This window comes from Papio anubis, chromosome 7, assembly GCF_008728515.1.
Source record: "Papio anubis isolate 15944 chromosome 7, Panubis1.0, whole genome shotgun sequence".
Lineage (NCBI taxonomy): Eukaryota > Metazoa > Chordata > Mammalia > Primates > Cercopithecidae > Papio > Papio anubis.
The window spans coordinates 86,275,108-86,292,182 of NC_044982.1; the positions used below are offsets into that span (position 1 = coordinate 86,275,108).

At 38.1% G+C, this 17,075-nt stretch overlaps 3 protein-coding genes across 3 annotated transcripts in view; all 3 read left to right on the forward strand.

Moving 5' to 3' along the window:
* The window catches only part of LOC101024101 (olfactory receptor 4K2), a 190,250-nt gene that overhangs the window by 77,829 nt on the left and 95,346 nt on the right, over window positions 1-17,075 (forward strand). The gene's annotated exons all lie outside the window — the stretch shown is intronic.
* LOC110743736 (olfactory receptor 4M1) lies at window positions 9,685-12,758 on the forward strand. Its single transcript, XM_021940947.2, has one exon. The coding sequence runs from the start codon at window positions 10,678-10,680 to the stop codon at window positions 11,617-11,619; it is 942 nt and encodes a 313-aa protein (XP_021796639.2). The 5' UTR covers window positions 9,685-10,677; the 3' UTR covers window positions 11,620-12,758.
* The window catches only part of LOC101023750 (olfactory receptor 4N2), a 49,857-nt gene continuing 44,069 nt past the window's right edge, over window positions 11,288-17,075 (forward strand). Inside the window, exon 1 of the mRNA XM_017960980.3 lies at window positions 11,288-11,371. The gene's annotated coding sequence lies outside the window, so the exon portion shown is untranslated. The remainder of the gene's footprint in view (window positions 11,372-17,075) is intronic.

A 17,075-nucleotide genomic window follows, 5' to 3' on the forward strand; every position in this document is an offset into this window, starting at 1 on the left:
CCAGATAGCAGTTTCATTTTTCTTCCATCACTTTGAATATATTATTTCATTCTCTCCTGATCCTCAAGGTTCTTGCTGATAAATCCACTGATAGCTTTATTTGGGTCCTTTTGTATATGACATGCTTCTTTTCTCTTGCTGCTTACAAGCTTCTCTCTTTGTTTTTAATTTTTGCCAGTTTGATGATAATGTATGTTTGTGGATTCTTTTTTTTTTTTTTTTTTGGTTGAATTGACTGGAGAACTTTAGGTTTCATGCAACTGGATGATCATTTCTTTCCTGATACTTGCTAAGTTTCCCATGATTATTCCCTTAAATAAGCTTTCTATCTAATGCTCTCTCTATTTTTCTTCTGAACCTACTATAATTCTAATGTTAGCTCTCTTGATGGTATTCCATGGCTTTTGTAGGTTTTATTCATTTTTTAAAATTTTATCTCCACTTACTGGATGATTTAAAATACTCTGTCTTGAGTTCACTTATTTTTTTATTCTGCTTCATTTAGTCTGATGTTCAAGCCTCTATTACATTTTTTTTTTTTAGTTTAGCTGTTGTATTTTTCAGCTCCAACATTTCTGTTTGGTTCTTTAAAAATATTTTCTGTCTCTTTATTGAGCTTCTCATTTTGTTCTTTGTCTTCCTGATTTCATTAAACTATTTATTTGTGTATTTCCCCAAGATTCCTTAGGTAATTATTTTGATTTTTTTCCAGGCAATTTATAGATCTCCAATTCTTTGGGGTTGGTGACTAGAAATTAATTTTGTTCCTTTGGCGATGTCATGTTTTCCTGCTTCTTTGTGATCTTTGGATGTTGATTTTGTCAGTGACTAAACCTGCTGGAGTCCTCTGTGGAGTTAAGTACTATAGTTTGTGCAATTATTGTGGGATCCCTGGTAGTGAAAGCAGTGTAGTATGTGCAGCTGATAAAGGCAGGAGACAGATAGATTCTAGGCAGACAGGGATGAGTCTGTGGTGAATCCCAACCTTCAAGCCAAAGACAACCTGAAGCCTGAAAACCGAGCTGCCAGTTGCAGGTGGAGTCCACAACCCAACTGAGAACTTCCTCAATGCCTTTTACTGAATCGAATGGTGTTTTTTCCAGGCCTGCCCATGGACAGCACAGATTCCTCCATTCTGAGCCCATAAAAACCCCAGACTCGGTCTCACAGATGGCTCTCTGCTTTCAGCCCCACTGTCACACAGAGGGCTACCCACTTTGGCTACTCCCTTGTTGTTACGAGTTTTTCTGCCGCTCAATAAAAACCTCATCAGCCTTGCTCACTCTGTGGTGTCCGCATGCTTCATTCCTCTTGGTTGTGGGACAAGAATCCACAACCCGCTGAACGGTGGGTGTGAAAAGAGCTGTAACACATGCTCCTGTTCACCAAGCTACAGGAGTGAAAAAAAATTGCTGGGTGCCACACACCCCCAGTTGTTGAGCTGTGGGGAGTAGGACTGAATGAGCTGTGATACACCCCCATTTGCTGAAGTGGCTGGTAGTGAGAACGAACAAGAACTGTAACACTTCCTGGGGGCTCAGACCTTGACTCCCAGAGCAAAAGCTGTAACATCTCTTTGGGCTCCATGGTTGCTGGCATCTCTTGAGTTTTTGGGCACTGCTGCATCCCCCTCATCCAGATACCAGTGCTCAAGGTGGAAGTCAGTCACAGCACACCCAGACCAGCCATGGGCTGAGCACTGAGCTATGGTGGGTGTCATGGGATCTCGGTGAGTAAGCATGAGTGGAGCATAGCCTGCCAGGCCAAGTGAGTGGAACGAGTTCAGGGGGCCTCAGTGAAGCCTCAGCAAAGGCTCTGCTGGCCACGGAGATTTCCACTTGGCAAAGTGTCACTGAAAGAATCCTGTGTCACATCCATGAGGACTGTTGAGGTCCTCAGTATAGAAGGCTACCAGAATTCTGCTCAGATCAGGCTATTGGGGACTTCCTTGATTCCTACCACATGACTGATACTGGTAGACCTCATCATTTCTCTTTGTTACCAGCAGTTTACAGATTTCTCAGCTATGTTGGTCTCCCTAGCAATCTGGGATGGGTGAAACTTAAGCTGGTTGTTTGGGCAATGCTCCAGTAGGCTGTGTAAGATGGTTCACTCCACTCTCCTTTTCTCTGCAAGGGGAACTTGCAAGCTGAGCAGTGCCCTCTCCATGCTGAGCACTGCCAGCCTGAAGGAGATGATGCAGGCAAAATGAAACAGTTTTTTTCTACCATTTTTTTTTGTGGTTATTCTTGAGGGTTTTTTTTGTCTGCTCTATTGTTTAAACTTCTTAAGTGGATTCCTGATCTCTTCTAGTTATTTTCATTTGTGGATGTTTGCCCAATTGTTGTTCCTTGTAGGAGGAATAAAGACTGAGACCACCTACTCTGCCACTCTAGCTGATGTCTAACACATTTTCTTTGTTCATCTGACTATGGACATTTAGGCTGTTTCCATATCTTGGCTTTTGTGAATAATGCTGCAGTAAACATGGGTGTGAAGGTAACTCTTTGAGGTTCTGATTTCAATTCTTTTGGACATATTCCTAAAAGTGGGATTGCTGAATCATATAATAACTCTGTTTTTAATGTTTTGAGGAACTGACATATTATTTTTCATAGTGACTGCACCATTTTCTATTTCCACTAACAGTGTACAGGAGTTTCAATTCCCTAAATTCTAGCCAACGCTTCTTTTGTTTTTTGATAATAGGCATGCTAATAGGCATGAGGCAATATCTCATTGGTGTTTGGATATGCATTTCCTTGATGACTAGTGATGCTGAACATATTTGCATATACCTGTTGGCCATTTGTATATTTTCTTTAGAGAAATGTCTTCAAGTTTTTCACCCACTTTGAAACTGCATTATTATCATTATTATTTTTGCCATAGTAGGACTGATTTTTAAGTGCTTCTTATATAATGGAGTTATTTAAATTTACTTTTTTCTATTTATTATTTGCCTGTTAAACTTGTCTTTATTTTCTAATAATTTTAAATTGTTTTAATTTCTAACACTTTCCCCCTATATTTGTGTCTGCCATTGATAAGTTTTAAATTTCATTATCAAATATGCTATAACTCTTTTCCTATTGTTTTTCCTTCATAGGGGCAGGATATACTTAGAAGTTTTTATTCATTCCAAAATAATTTAAATAGTCTATATTTATAGTAATTAAAAAAATTACTCCTTTGCAATTTATGTTAAGTATAAGTTATATAATATAAATCTTTTAAAAAATCTGGTTAACTAGCTGTTCCAACACAACTTATTGTGTCCTCTGGGACAATAGAATTGAAAAGGCACATCATACTCTAGAGAACACATATTGTACATCGTAGCATTTTCCACCCCTAATCCTATAAGGATTTGCCATTTTTCTTACTTCTGTGAAACTTAAAAGTTGTGTTTCTATGCTCTTTGGATGAAGCACAGATCAACTTTTAAATTATTCCCTCAGGGCTTATGTTCTTACGTGGCTTCCCCTGGCCTCCAGAGGATTGATATTTTGTAGTTATACCCCATGCTGCTAGTTAGTTTACTGTTACATCAGGGCAGAAACTGATACATACCAACATATAGAGGATAAAGTCCTCCACAGTGGATGGTGGAAGATGCTGCTTCTACCTCCTCCCCATAGTTCCTGAATGCACCAAGACTGTCACAGTAATTGGTAGGTGGAATGTCGTTATAAAGTTTACATAAACCATCCTATTTTTGAGACAGTAGGATAGATATAATGATGGGAATAACTATGTAAAATGCGTAGAGATCAGTAGTAAGAAACAAAAAGCAGCATGTAAGGAAATGTCTTAGGGAACTGTGGGTCTTAGCTGTGCAGTGGATGGACAAATTGTTTCTTCTGTGCCTTGATCTCAATAATTAAAGCATTTTAAAATCAGGGTTGAACAGGGCATTGAGGAGACAGCTTGGTCATTTTATACTCGTAAGATGAACCATTTGTAAACAAGCTCAGAGAAGGCTGTTTTGATTTATGGGTCTTCAGAGAGTGACAAATTATTAAAATAAACTTCCAAAATTGTGAATCCCTTTACTCCTGAAAGAAAGTCAGGAAAACCAGTTACTTCTTATTATAGTTCTTCAGGATGATCTCTGTGAAGGGGATGGGAAAGGTGAGGCTTGAAATGTTTCATTTCAAACGGATTAGTGTTAGTAGTAGTAAAAACTTTGAAAATAAATAGAAAAGCAAAAAAGAAACTTAAAAGCAAAGAGATTCTTATTTGAAATAAATGTGGGTGAAATATGTATTTTAAAGAAAAGGATTCTAAAAAGTAAAATTAGGAATTATGTAGCAGAGTAGGGAAAGACTAAATGAATTAATGAAAACAATTAGATGTTGTGGTATTTAATTTTTTTCAAAGTCTAATGATTTATTTATTCAACAAAAATCCATATAATCATCCCATCCATCCATCCATCCATCCATCCATTTAACAAACAGGTATTGAAGACCATAGCATGCTAGGAACTACCTTAGGCACTAGATATGTAAATAAGACATACTTCATGACCTCAAGAAGCTCAGAGTTTCTGTTATATTTTGCAAAATACAAACTGAAAAATTACAATGTAATGAGTTAAAATTTTTACTGGAGGTGTAAACAGAGTACTATTATGGGAGCCATAGAAATAGGGCATTACTGTGGAACTTATGTATACAAAATTCATACAAAATTTCAGGCATTTTAGAAAACAGCCTTCTGAGAATAGCTGAAGGATTTAAAAATAGTGATACATCAACAATGTAACAGGACTGTGGGTCTGGGAAAAATGCGGGGCACATCATATGCATTAATCACTACAATACCTATGAAGTAGATACTGTCATTATTTCCATTGCACTAATCAGGCACATTGAGGCAGAGAGAGGTAAGTGAGTTGCCCAGGTTTACATAGCTAGTAAGTGGTTCAGCTGTGGTTAGAACAAAGGCACTGAGAAATAAAATAAAAATGAAACCCTTAGCTCCCCAAGCTACTGAATGGACCCTCTCTTGGCCAAGGGGACACCAGAGTAACCTTAAAAGCTGAGTTTTCAGCCTTGACAAGATGGGCAGTCAGACATGCCTTCTTACATCCCCGCCCTCACTGAACTGCCATTAGACTTTCCTACCTAAGTGCTAAATGGAAACCTGCTCTTTTGAAAGATTCCACTGCTGATATCAACCAATCACTGAAGCTGTCCCTCTTTTTTGTGGTTTTAATACAACAATTAACCAGCATTCCTTCCTGACAAGAGACCAGCTATGTGTTACTCATGAAGGGGCATGAAGCACAATTGTGCATGTACATGGTTCTCCTTTCATAAATATTCATGACTCCTCCTATAGCTTATTGAGCCTATGTATTTGGCCATCTCACTCAGTACATACTCCTTTTGACATTCCCTCGAAATATTTGTTTCTGGCTCCTGGCCAGAGGCTATATTTCCCAGCCTGTCATAATAGCCACCCTGCAGGCTGCAACTCTAAGAGAAATAAAGGTCCTCCTTTCCAAATTTATGAACCACATCATTCTTCAGTTGACACCACTAACACCCCATATCTAAGTACATTAAGAGAGAAATAAGCAGCAAATATATATAATATATATTATAACATAAATGTGTAATACATGTAAATATATAATTATAATATATATTTATATGTAATTTATATATAAAATATATTTTAATATACTTTAATATATTAAATTAAAAGAATATATTAAAATATATATTGATTGTATATAAAAATATTCTTAATATACTTTAATATATTAATGTATATTACTATATATTTTAACATATTTTAATAACATTAAAGTGTATTATTAAATATAATAATAATATATTAAAGTATATTAAGAGATAAATAGGCAGCAAATGATCTTCAAAATAGTCTAATACTGAGATCAGCCCTCCTCTGATCCTAATGGTTTCTTCTTGCCTAGTTTACTGTGCGCAACAATGCATACAGAAAATCAATGTAATTACTACATATTGATATTTTCTGCTACTGATTTATTTATGACATTCGAGGTCCTTGGGCTTCCATATACCCATCTATATGGTGAAGATGCTTCTGTATACTCCTTCGTCACCATCCCACAGAATAAGTGAGCTCAATATCCTAAAAATAGGAAAATTAATTCACATTATTTCTAAGTGTTGTATATACCCACAATGGTGATTACATCACTGTTTCTCCCTATTGCTAGCCAAATCATTCTTAATTTACCTTTCTGATAATTTTACTCTCAACCTACTTTCACTTTAATGGAATCATAGGATTTTAGAGGTAGAACATTTCTTAAAATTCTAGTTAAAATCCCTTCTGTTGCTACGAAGAAACTGTCATAGAGGAAGATTTCATGACCTCAGCATCACCCAGATTCTTGTTTTCCCCCAAAGCATTGGTTCTCTTGAGGAGATTTCACAGTTTACTCACCTACAGGGAATGCGCCTGTACTCCCTGGTATTTTCATAGTCATCCTCTAGGTACTATGTCCCTGCAGATTAAGAATGGGAATTTTCTAGATGTTGTTAAAAGAGGAGCAGAAGCTTAGGAGGAGTAGGTGGGTAGATGTAAGATGAAGTAAATCTTCTTAAGCAACTTATGCAACCACTGCTCTAAGAGTAAGCACCGATTTGGAATAGACATCCCCTCCTAAATGGCAACTTTGGAAAAAAATGCCCTAAGTCAGTCTTCATGAGTGGCTTATCTCCCCCAAGAATTTCCCACAAACATAATTGCTTGCTTTGGGTTTTCTTGGCACAATTCCCAGCCTTTCTTGGGGTGTTGCAGTGCATACGCAAGTATGTATAGTTTATTTAGCCCAATTTTATTAAGGACCTGGAGTGTGCTGGATGAGCCTCATTTTAGACACAGAAGATAGAAAGACAATATTTTTAAATTGCCATTGTGGAGTTTAAATTCCAGCTGCCTTTGGTAGTATGACAATAGCAACATATGATCCACTGATAAATCCTGCCCGTTGCATCTCCTAAATATTTTCTAAACAAATTATTCCTTTCTCCAAATAGTTATTGCTGTATTGTTAGTTTAAGCCATGTATTTTTTTCCTGCAATGTTGTCTTACTCCAATTTATTCACATAGCAGCCAGGGTGATATTTCTAAATTGCAAATTGTATTAAGCTATTCTCCCAAGTTTTATTGTAAAACATATTGAAAGAAAATTGGAAATCCAATTTTATTATTGTGGGTTACATTACTTGGTCTTTAACTCTTTATTCTGTTCTTCTTCTACCAGTTGCGGGTCTTCTACAGTTCTTAGAAACTCTTTCATGCCACAAGGCCTTTTCAGTTACTATTCTCTCTTCTTAAAATGCTTTTCTTCAAACTTTCAAAGCTAGCAAAAGGTCACCAACTCAGAACCTTTTCTAAAATACTCCATCACACACACCATCGTCATTTACTCTACCGTCACCCCCTTTTTATTTCCTGCTTGTTTTTTAGCACTAGTAGCAATTATTTTATTTTACTTATTTATATTTTATTTTTTATTTGTTTACTTATTTATTGTCTGTCTATATTTTCAGAATGGAAGTTTGATGAGGCAGATATTGAATCTTCCTTGTTAATTGTTGTGTCTCAGCAGGTAGCATATAGTAGATCCTCTCTAAATGTTTGTGGAATAAACAAATGAATAGTTTATAGAAGTGACACGGAAGCTCTATATTTAGGAATAGAGTTTTTACTATCACATGTAGATAGCTTTGTTTTGACATGCGTTAAATGACAAGTGCTGGACAGAATAAGAATTGTTGCGTCTTTTATGGTATTTTAGGTCATGGTTATGTTAATGTAGGGAAACTAGTTGTTTGTTCTTCCTTGAGGAAGCGAAATGGTGTAGTGGGGTGTGTGTGTGTGTGTGTGTGTGTGTGTTATGAGTAGTGGCTGAGCATTACTAGCTTTGGGAGTAGGGGGTTTGACTGGCTGCCTGACTCAATCTCGGATTGAGATGCTCCAGCAAAATATTTCTTTTCCACTTGACACTTGTGAAGGGTGGAGGAGAGAGACATTCATCAAGGAGTGTGGAGGGATGAATCCTTTGTATTTTTGTCCTAAGGAATAAATGTGGTTGATTTTGGTTCTTAATGCAAAGTATACATCATTGGTTTCTAATTTTATGTCATATCTTGAACACTGAGGTACAAAAGAAAATCTTTGACACTTTTTCTGGTAAAATCACCCTTTCTATTCCATAATATCTGATGTATGTTTGTCTTTTCAAGACATCAACACTCATTCACCTAAATTCTTTCTAGATCAGTGCCATTTTCTACTTGTGTTTTGGTGGAATGGGTATGGAGTAGAGCAGAGGAGAATGGGGTGATTTGTATGATGACACTCAGAATCACTGTATCATGTCCCCATAATAATAAAAAAAAGCATATGGTCTTGTAATGGTATTTACTGCTTTAAAATATTCATCTCCTTTCAATAATAAAGGGGCAATTATTTACTTAAGAACAAATAATCACTTCCATCTGGTCAAAAACTACATAGCATAATAGCAAAATATGTAAATGAGCTGAGTAATTGTATTATTTCAGATGCCTTTGGTAGAAATTTATTTGATTGTTGGAACCTCATAGTTGACTTATCAGTGAATGTAAATGAATTAGTATATAACTAGTTCATAACCCTCATAACTAATAACATAACAAGTATATAATTATAAGCTATACCTGTTGTGTTATTAGTTATGGGGTCTATGAGCTGCCTCCTCCAGGTAAGTACAGTAAAATCATTGTTTTGTGGAATCTCAGGAAATATGTCATTCTGGATAAACTTATTATCTTTCTTTTGATTAAAATCTTCCTAAGTCAAATTTAAAATTTTTGTATCTTACTAAATATGCTTAATTAACTCAGTGACATCCACTCTGGGCAATTTATGGACATGGGGAAATTGATCCCTTTTCTAAATAGTCCCACACTACTCACTTTCTGAATATTTTTACCTTTCTTCCTCTTGCTACCAGATTCCTGGAAAACACTGGTCTTTTTTTCTTTGTGTCTGCTTGTAGTAAGCCATCCCTTCTTCAAAATGCAATGCTTCTATAAGATATTGAAGGTCATTTATCTATGTTAAAATTATGTACAAATTGAGTCAGTAGGTTCTGAAAATGGCACACTTAATTTCTTTACTCAGTAGTATACATAGTGCCAATAAGTGTTTGGACACAGCCATATTGTTTGGTATTACAGAACCTTAACTTTTTAAATATTCTTTTTTATGTTTAACTTTTTAAGTAATAAGATAGGTTAGGCTGGGTGTAGTGGCTCACGCCTGTAATCCCAGCACTTTGGGAGGCTGAGGCTGGTGGATCATGAGGTCAGGAGATAGAGACCATCCTGGCTAACACAGTGAAACGCCATCTCTACTAAAAATACAAAAAATTAGCTGGGTGTGGTGGCAGGCGCCTGTAGTCCCAGCTACTTGGGAGGCTGAGGCAGGAGAATGGCATGAACCCGGGATGGGGAGCTTGCAGTGAGCCGAGATGGCATCACTGCACTCCAGCCTGGGCCACAGAGTGAGACTCCATCTCAAAAACAAACAAACAAACAAACAAAAAAACCCCCAATAAAACAAAGCAAAAAAGAACTAATAAAAGAGGCAATACCAAAAAATATCACATCAGCAGAAAAGCAGAAAAGAAACAACTCTCTTATATTGGCTGTTGGTTACAACAAAACTTAACTTTGGTGGGGCAGTTTTTAACCTTACTTAAAGAAAAGCATATTTGCTAATGTGAATTGTTATTTCATTTTTATTTGACAAATTTTGTTCTACTTAGTGGTGTCAGGTTCAATACAGGGCAGTAAGCAAAATTTTAAAAATAATATTATTCCCATTGTCACCTTGAAACAGCAAAGCAGATCAGCTCAGTATCAAATTGGGTAGCAAGCATACCCATTTCTCAGATCACTACACCCACTTACGTTCCTGCAATGGTGAGAAAATTTTATAGTCAGTGTAGTATCCGGTATTGATAAATCTGGTCACAGCTCGAAGAATTTTTATATAGGGCCTTGCATAGCTGTAGATTGTGGCTGGTTGCCTGTTACCAAGGATCGAGCTGTACAGGTTTCGGTTATGGAAAAATATGTCCATTCACTACTTATGAAGCCTTGGGACCTCTTTTCTGTATTACAACTAAAATACTGCTAGATCTATATGTGTACTATTAGAATGCAAGCCTAAGTGTGCAGGTTGGCAAGATTTCACAATAAAAAAGATCTAGAAAAAAGAGGCCACATCTCTGATTGCCAATCTAAAATTTGGCTACACTCAGAAGTAGCTTCACATATTGCTTACTAACGTAGATGTTTGGGGGAAGAAGTAGTGCATTGACGAATTTCACAAAAAGTAAGATTGTTAACATTAACAAGCTGAAATTTGAATTTCAAATACATCCACACTTCATATAGTTTTCATGTTTCCAATTTATAAGTTCATCATATACTCTCTCCCTCTTGGTTTATCAAATATAAAATGGGAAACCAAATGTATCCTCATGTAATCTGTTAATGACAGGGAACATATGACAATTTTGAAAGCGGTGATATAACTCTAGTTAAATACTATGTGGACTAATTATAGTTTCTTTAATTTTCATAGCTATATTATGAAAAAAGTAAGTTGAAGAAATGGAAACCGCAAATTACACCAAGGTGACAGAATTTGTTCTCACTGGCCTATCCCAGACTCGGGAGGTCCAACTAGTCCTATTTGTTATATTTCTATCCTTCTATTTGTTCATCCTACCGGGAAATATCCTTATCATTTGCACCATCAGGCTTGACCCTCATCTGACTTCTCCTATGTATTTCCTGTTGGCTAATCTGGCCTTTCTTGATATTTGGTACTCTTCCATTACAGCCCCTAAAATGCTCATAGACTTCTTTGTGGAGAGGAAGATAATTTCCTTTGGTGGATGCATTGCACAGCTGTTCTTCTTACACTTTGTCGGGGCTTCGGAGATGTTCTTGCTCACAGTGATGGCCTTTGACCGCTATGCTGCTATCTGCCGACCCCTCCACTATGCTACCATCATGAATCGACATCTCTGCAGTATCCTGGTGGCTCTCTCCTGGATGGGGGGCTTCATTCATTCTATAATACAGGTGGCTCTTATTGTTCGACTTCCTTTCTGCGGGCCCAATGAGTTAGACAGTTACTTCTGTGACATCACACAGGTTGTCCGGATTGCCTGTGCCAACACCTTCCCAGAGGAGTTAGTGATGATCTGTAGCAGTGGTCTGATCTCTGTGGTGTGTTTCATTGCTCTGTTAATGTCCTACACCTTCCTTCTGGCCATGCTCAAGAAACATTCAGGCTCAGGTGAGAATACCAACAGGGCCATGTCCACCTGCTATTCCCACATTACCATTGTGGTGCTAATGTTTGGGCCATCCATCTACATTTATGCTCGCCCATTTGACTCTTTTTCCCTAGATAAAGTGGTATCTGTGTTTCATACTGTAATATTCCCTTTACTTAATCCCATTATTTACACACTGAGAAACAAGGAAGTAAAGGCAGCCATGAGGAAGTTGGTCACGAAAAATATTTTGTGTAAAGAGAAGTGAAAGATAAATGATACATTTTATAGTCCTCCTGAGGATCATTGTCCTAAAGCAGGAAGCATTTGCAGTAATAATGCTGCATTCACTTCCTCCTTTCATTTGTGTTCTTTAAATTTTACTATAATTTTTCTCTATTAATTCTTCTTTATATTGAAAAAATAAGGCATTAAGATGAAAATAAATTTACTCACACCCACCCTGAAATTCCCGGCAGATCATTATTAGAATTTGAGATATAGTAATAATCTGCTAAAGTACATTTTAACTAATTGTTTATTGAGTAACTATTCTGCAGAGGCTCTGACTTTGAGGAGAACGTGTTGAGAAAAATAAATAAGACATGGAGACGTGTCCATTAAAAATATGAAGTAAATGGCAAGCATATGAATGTAGCTAGCTTCAAGTTAGCAAATAAATATTGTTTTCATGTTTCAGTGTTGGCTCAGTGGAATGGTATCTGGTAAACGTCTTGCTGGGTCTGGAAAAACAGATTATTTGTCCTTTATCTCCTCATGTTTCCAGAGTTGATGGAAAATGAGGATTCATTTATACAAGGCATTTCAGTTTATATTTCAGGTGGTGTCCACTCAACAGTTTGGAGACACAACTCAAAATTTTATCACATTATGAAAACATTTTTTATGAATTCAAAGCAGAGTGTAATTTGGCTGATACATGAGATTCATGTCATTCCAGATGAAGCCTCCAGGCAATTTTTATAGCCAGTCCTTACTTACATCCTTCAGAGTGAAAGTAGGCTTGGGGAGAAAGCTTCCAGGTTGACTGGGATTGGTAGATATCTAGCTGTGTAATTTTTTTTTCTAAACTATCATCTCATCTGCCACTTTTGTATGTTTTCCATGATTGCTAATTCTGCCTCCCATGTTAAATTGGTAGGGTGCTGCTTTTGTTAGTACTTAATTCAGAGTTCTTTCCCATTGAGAGACCTAGATGTATTGGTTCCCATGATCCCTTAGAAAATTATTAGGGATTGATTTCCTATTCTCAGGCACTAAAAACTCAGTTACTCTCCAAGTTTCAGAATGTAAAAGGTAGATTAGAACATTTGATTTTATAGGTTATGTTGTTTTACTTAAATTTATTAGTTTTTAATTTCAAAACTAGGAAATCTTTTCATTGAAGGGCAAGAATGCATTGAGTGTATTAAGCTTTAGTCTTCTTTTTTGAATTTGATAATGTAATATGGACTAAATTTTAAGTGAATTAGATCCTTGTCAACATTAGGAATGAATATATAAAAATAAATAACTATTCCTAGACTTACTAGTTATTTATAAAGATTTTATTTATTAATTGAGGAGGTAATTTGTGCCAGACCCAGTGTACCTCGGATGCATAGGATGGAATGGTGGTACACAGAGCTTGTTTCCTGCTTTGGGAATTTTTCCTTATGGTGACCTTCTTCCATCTTCAGTGCTACCTTACCTCTCTTCTAGGAACGGAAAGACACGGACTGACATTATGAGTCCTGATTTTGAGTTGACTTCTCGTTACCTGGAAGTGAATAAAACAGTAGACTTCTCTAATGTTTTGTAACATAGCACGAAAAAATATGAAGTACAAAAGATATATATACACACACAATAAAATGATGTTATGTTTCTAAATCTTGTATCATCTTATTATATCCTTATATCCTTCCTCTGTATTTGATCTAGCCAGACTTCTATTCCTTTTGTCACTTATCTTTCATCAAATTAGGACTGATGTTCTTGGGAAAGGTGAGAGGTGACAACGTGCTGGCAGCCCTCACTCGCTCTCAGCACCTCCTCGGCCTGGGCACCCATTCTAGCTGCACTTGAGGAGCCCTTCAGCCCGCAGCTACACTGTGGGAGCCCCTCTCTGGGCTGACGGAGGCCAGAGCCAGCTCCCTCTGCTTGCGGGGAGGTGTAGAGGGAGAGGCACCTGCGGGAACCAAGGCTGCAAGGTGCTCGCCAGCCAGCGTGAGTTCCGGGCAGGCAGGGGCTCCGCTGCCCCTGCACTTGGAGCGGCTGGGCTGGGCCCCAGGCAGTGAGAGGCTTAGCACCTGGGCCAGCAGCTACAGAGGGTGTGCCGGGTACCCCAGCAGTGCCGGCCAGCCAGCTCTGCGCTGGAATTCCTTTTTTTTTTTTAATTTATTTATTATTATTATACTTAAGTTGTAGGGTACATGTGCATAATCGCAGGTTTTACATATGTATACTTGTGCCATGTTGGTCTGCTGCACCCATCAACTCGCCATTTACATCAGGTATAGCTCCAATGCAATCCCTCCCTCCCTCCCCATGATAGGCCCCGTGTGTGATGTTCTTCCCGAGTCCAAGTGATCTCATTGTTCAGTTCCGACCTACAGTGAGAAATACGCGGTGTTTGGTTTCTGTTCTGTGATAGTTTGCTAAGAATGATGGTTTCCAGCTGCATCCATGTCCCTACAAAGGACTTAAACTCATCCTTTTTATGGCTGCATAGTATTCCATGGTGTATATGTGCCACATTTTCTTAATCCAATCTGTCAGTGATGGACATTTGGGTTGATTCCAAGTCTTTGTTATTGTGAATAGTGCTGCAATAAACATACTGCATGTGTGTCTATAGCAGCATAATTTATAACTTTGGGTATATCCCAGTAATGGGATGGTTGGGCTCACATGGTACATCTAGTTCTAGATCCCTTGAGGAATCGCACACTGTTTTCTCCATAATGGTTGAATTAGTTTACAATCCCATTCAACAGTGTAAAGTGTTCTATTTCTCCACATCCTCCAGCACCTGTTGTTTCGATCTTTGAATGATCGCCATTCTAACTGGTGTGAGATGGTATCTCATTGTGGTTTGATTTGCATTTCGATGGCCAGTGATGATGAGCATTTTTTCATATGTCTGTTGGCTGTATGAATGTCTTCTTTTGAGAAATGTCTGTTCATATCCTTGCCCACTTTTGATGGGGTTGTTTGTTTTTCTTTGTAAATTTGTTTGAGTTCTTTTGTAGGTTCTGGATATTAGCCCTTTGTCAGATGAGTGATTGCAAAATGTTCTCCCATTCTGTAGGTTGCCTGTTCACTCTGATGTAGCTTTGCTGTGCAGAAGCTCTTTAGTTTAATGAGATCCACGGCCAATTTTAGCTTTTGCTGCCGCTAAGCTTTTTGGTGTTTTAGACATGAAGTTCCTTTGCCCATGCCTATGTCCTGAATGGTACTACCTAGCTTTTCCTAGGATTTTATGGTATTAGGTCTAACATTTAAGTCTCTAATCCATCTTGAATTAATTTTCGAGCAAGGAGTAAGGGAAAGGATCCAGTTTCAGCTTTCTACTCTCTATGTATTAGCCAATTTTCCCAGCACCATTTATTAAATAGGGAATCCTTTCCCCATTTTGTTTCTTCAGGTTTGTCAAAGATCAGATGGCTGTAGATGTGTGGTATTATTTCTGAGGACTCTGTTCTGTTCCATTGTCTATATTCTGTTTTGGTACCAGTACCAGTTGCTTTTGCTACTGTAGCCTTGGTAGTATAGTTTGAAGTCAGGTATGATGCCTCCAGCTTTGTTCTTTGACTTAGATTGTCTTGGAGATGCGGGCTCTTTTTTGGTTCCATTATGAACTTTAAAGCAGTTTTTCCAATTCTGTAAAGAAACTCATTGGTAGCTTGATGGGATGGCATTGAATCTATAAATTACCTTTGGGCAGTATGGCCATTTTCAATTTATATTGATTCTTCCTATCCATAAGCATGGTATGTTCTTCCATTTGTTTGTGTCCTCTTTTATTTCACTGAGCAGTGGTTTGTAGTTCCTCCTTGAAGAGGTCTCATCCCTGTAAGTTGGATCTAGTATCTTATTCTCTTGAAGCAAATTGTGAATGTAGTTCATTCATGATTTGGCTCTGTGTTTGTCTGCTATTGGTATGAATGCTTGTGATTTTGCACATTAATTTTGTATCCGGAGACTTTGCTGAAGCTGTTTATCAGCTTAAGGAGATTTTGGGCTGAGATAATGGGGTTTTCTAAATATACAATCATATCATCTGCAAACAGGGACAATTTGACTTCTTTCCCTCAATCAGTCAATTCTGATTTCTCTCTTGCCCACTGCCCGGCTGGAGCCTCCCTGATGGGTGCTACCCCCTGTCCTGCAGCACCCGGTGCCATCAATCGCCCAAGGGCTGAGGAGTGTGGGCTGAGGGCGCACAGTGAGGGACTGGCGGGCAGCTCCACCTGCGGCCCTGGTGCACTATCCATTAGGTGAAGCCAGCTGGGCTCCTGGGTCTAGTGGGGACTTGGAGAGCCTTTATGTCTACCTGAGGGATGGTGAATGCACCAATCGGCACTCTGTGTCTAGCAAAAGGATTGTAAACACACCAACCAGTACTCTGTGTCTAGCTCAGGTTTGTAAATACACCAATCAGTACTCTGTATCTAGCTAACCTAGTGGGGACTTGGAGAACTTTTCTGTCTAGCACTCTGCATCTAGCTCAGGGATTGTAAATGCACCAATCAACACTCTGTCAAAACGGACCAATCAGCTCTCTGTAAAACGGACCAATCAGCTCTCTGTAAATGGACCAATCAGCTCTCTGCAACATGGACCAATCAGCAGGATGTGGGTGGAGTTAGCTAAGGGAACAAAAGCAGGCTGCCAAGCTAGCAGCGGCAACCCACTAAGGTTCCCTTACACAGTGTGGCAACTTTGTTCTTTTGCTCTTTAGGATCACTCTTGCTGCTGTTCACTTTTTGGGTCCACGTGCCCTCAATGAGGTATAATATTCACCTTGAAGGTCTGCAGCTTCACTTCTGAAGCCAGCAAGACCACGAACTCGCCAGAAGGAAGACACTGTGGACACATCTGAACATCTGAAGGAACAAACTCTGGACACACCATCTCTAAGAACTGTAACCCTCACTGCTAGGGTCCGTGGCTTTATTCTTGAAGTCAGCGAGACCAAGAACTGACACATTCTAGACACGAAGGGACCACTGATTTGCTATGCTCTTGGAACACCAGCAGACTGTACTATAGAAGGATATTTACTGAAAACATTGAAGCTGGTAGTACAAAGGAAAAAGGCATACAAATAGTGTGATAACTAATTGCTTACTTAGGAATATTATCTGAAATTAGAAACTAATATCAATGAAGAAAAGGGGAACATTTGGCAAACTCTAATAATTGAGCCTGATTCACGGAGGATATAATTATCAGAGAACAAATTTCAGTCAAACATGTGACTAGGACAAAAGGTTGGGTATACACACACACACATATATATAATTATACAGTAGTCTTCTTTTATCCATAGGAGATATGTTCCAAGACACCTGTGGATGCTTGAAACCATGGATAGTACCGAACCCTATATATACCATGTTTTTCCTATACATACATGCGTATGATAAAATTTATAAATTAGGCACAGTAACAGATTTATAACTACTAATAAAATAGAACAATTATAACAATATGCCG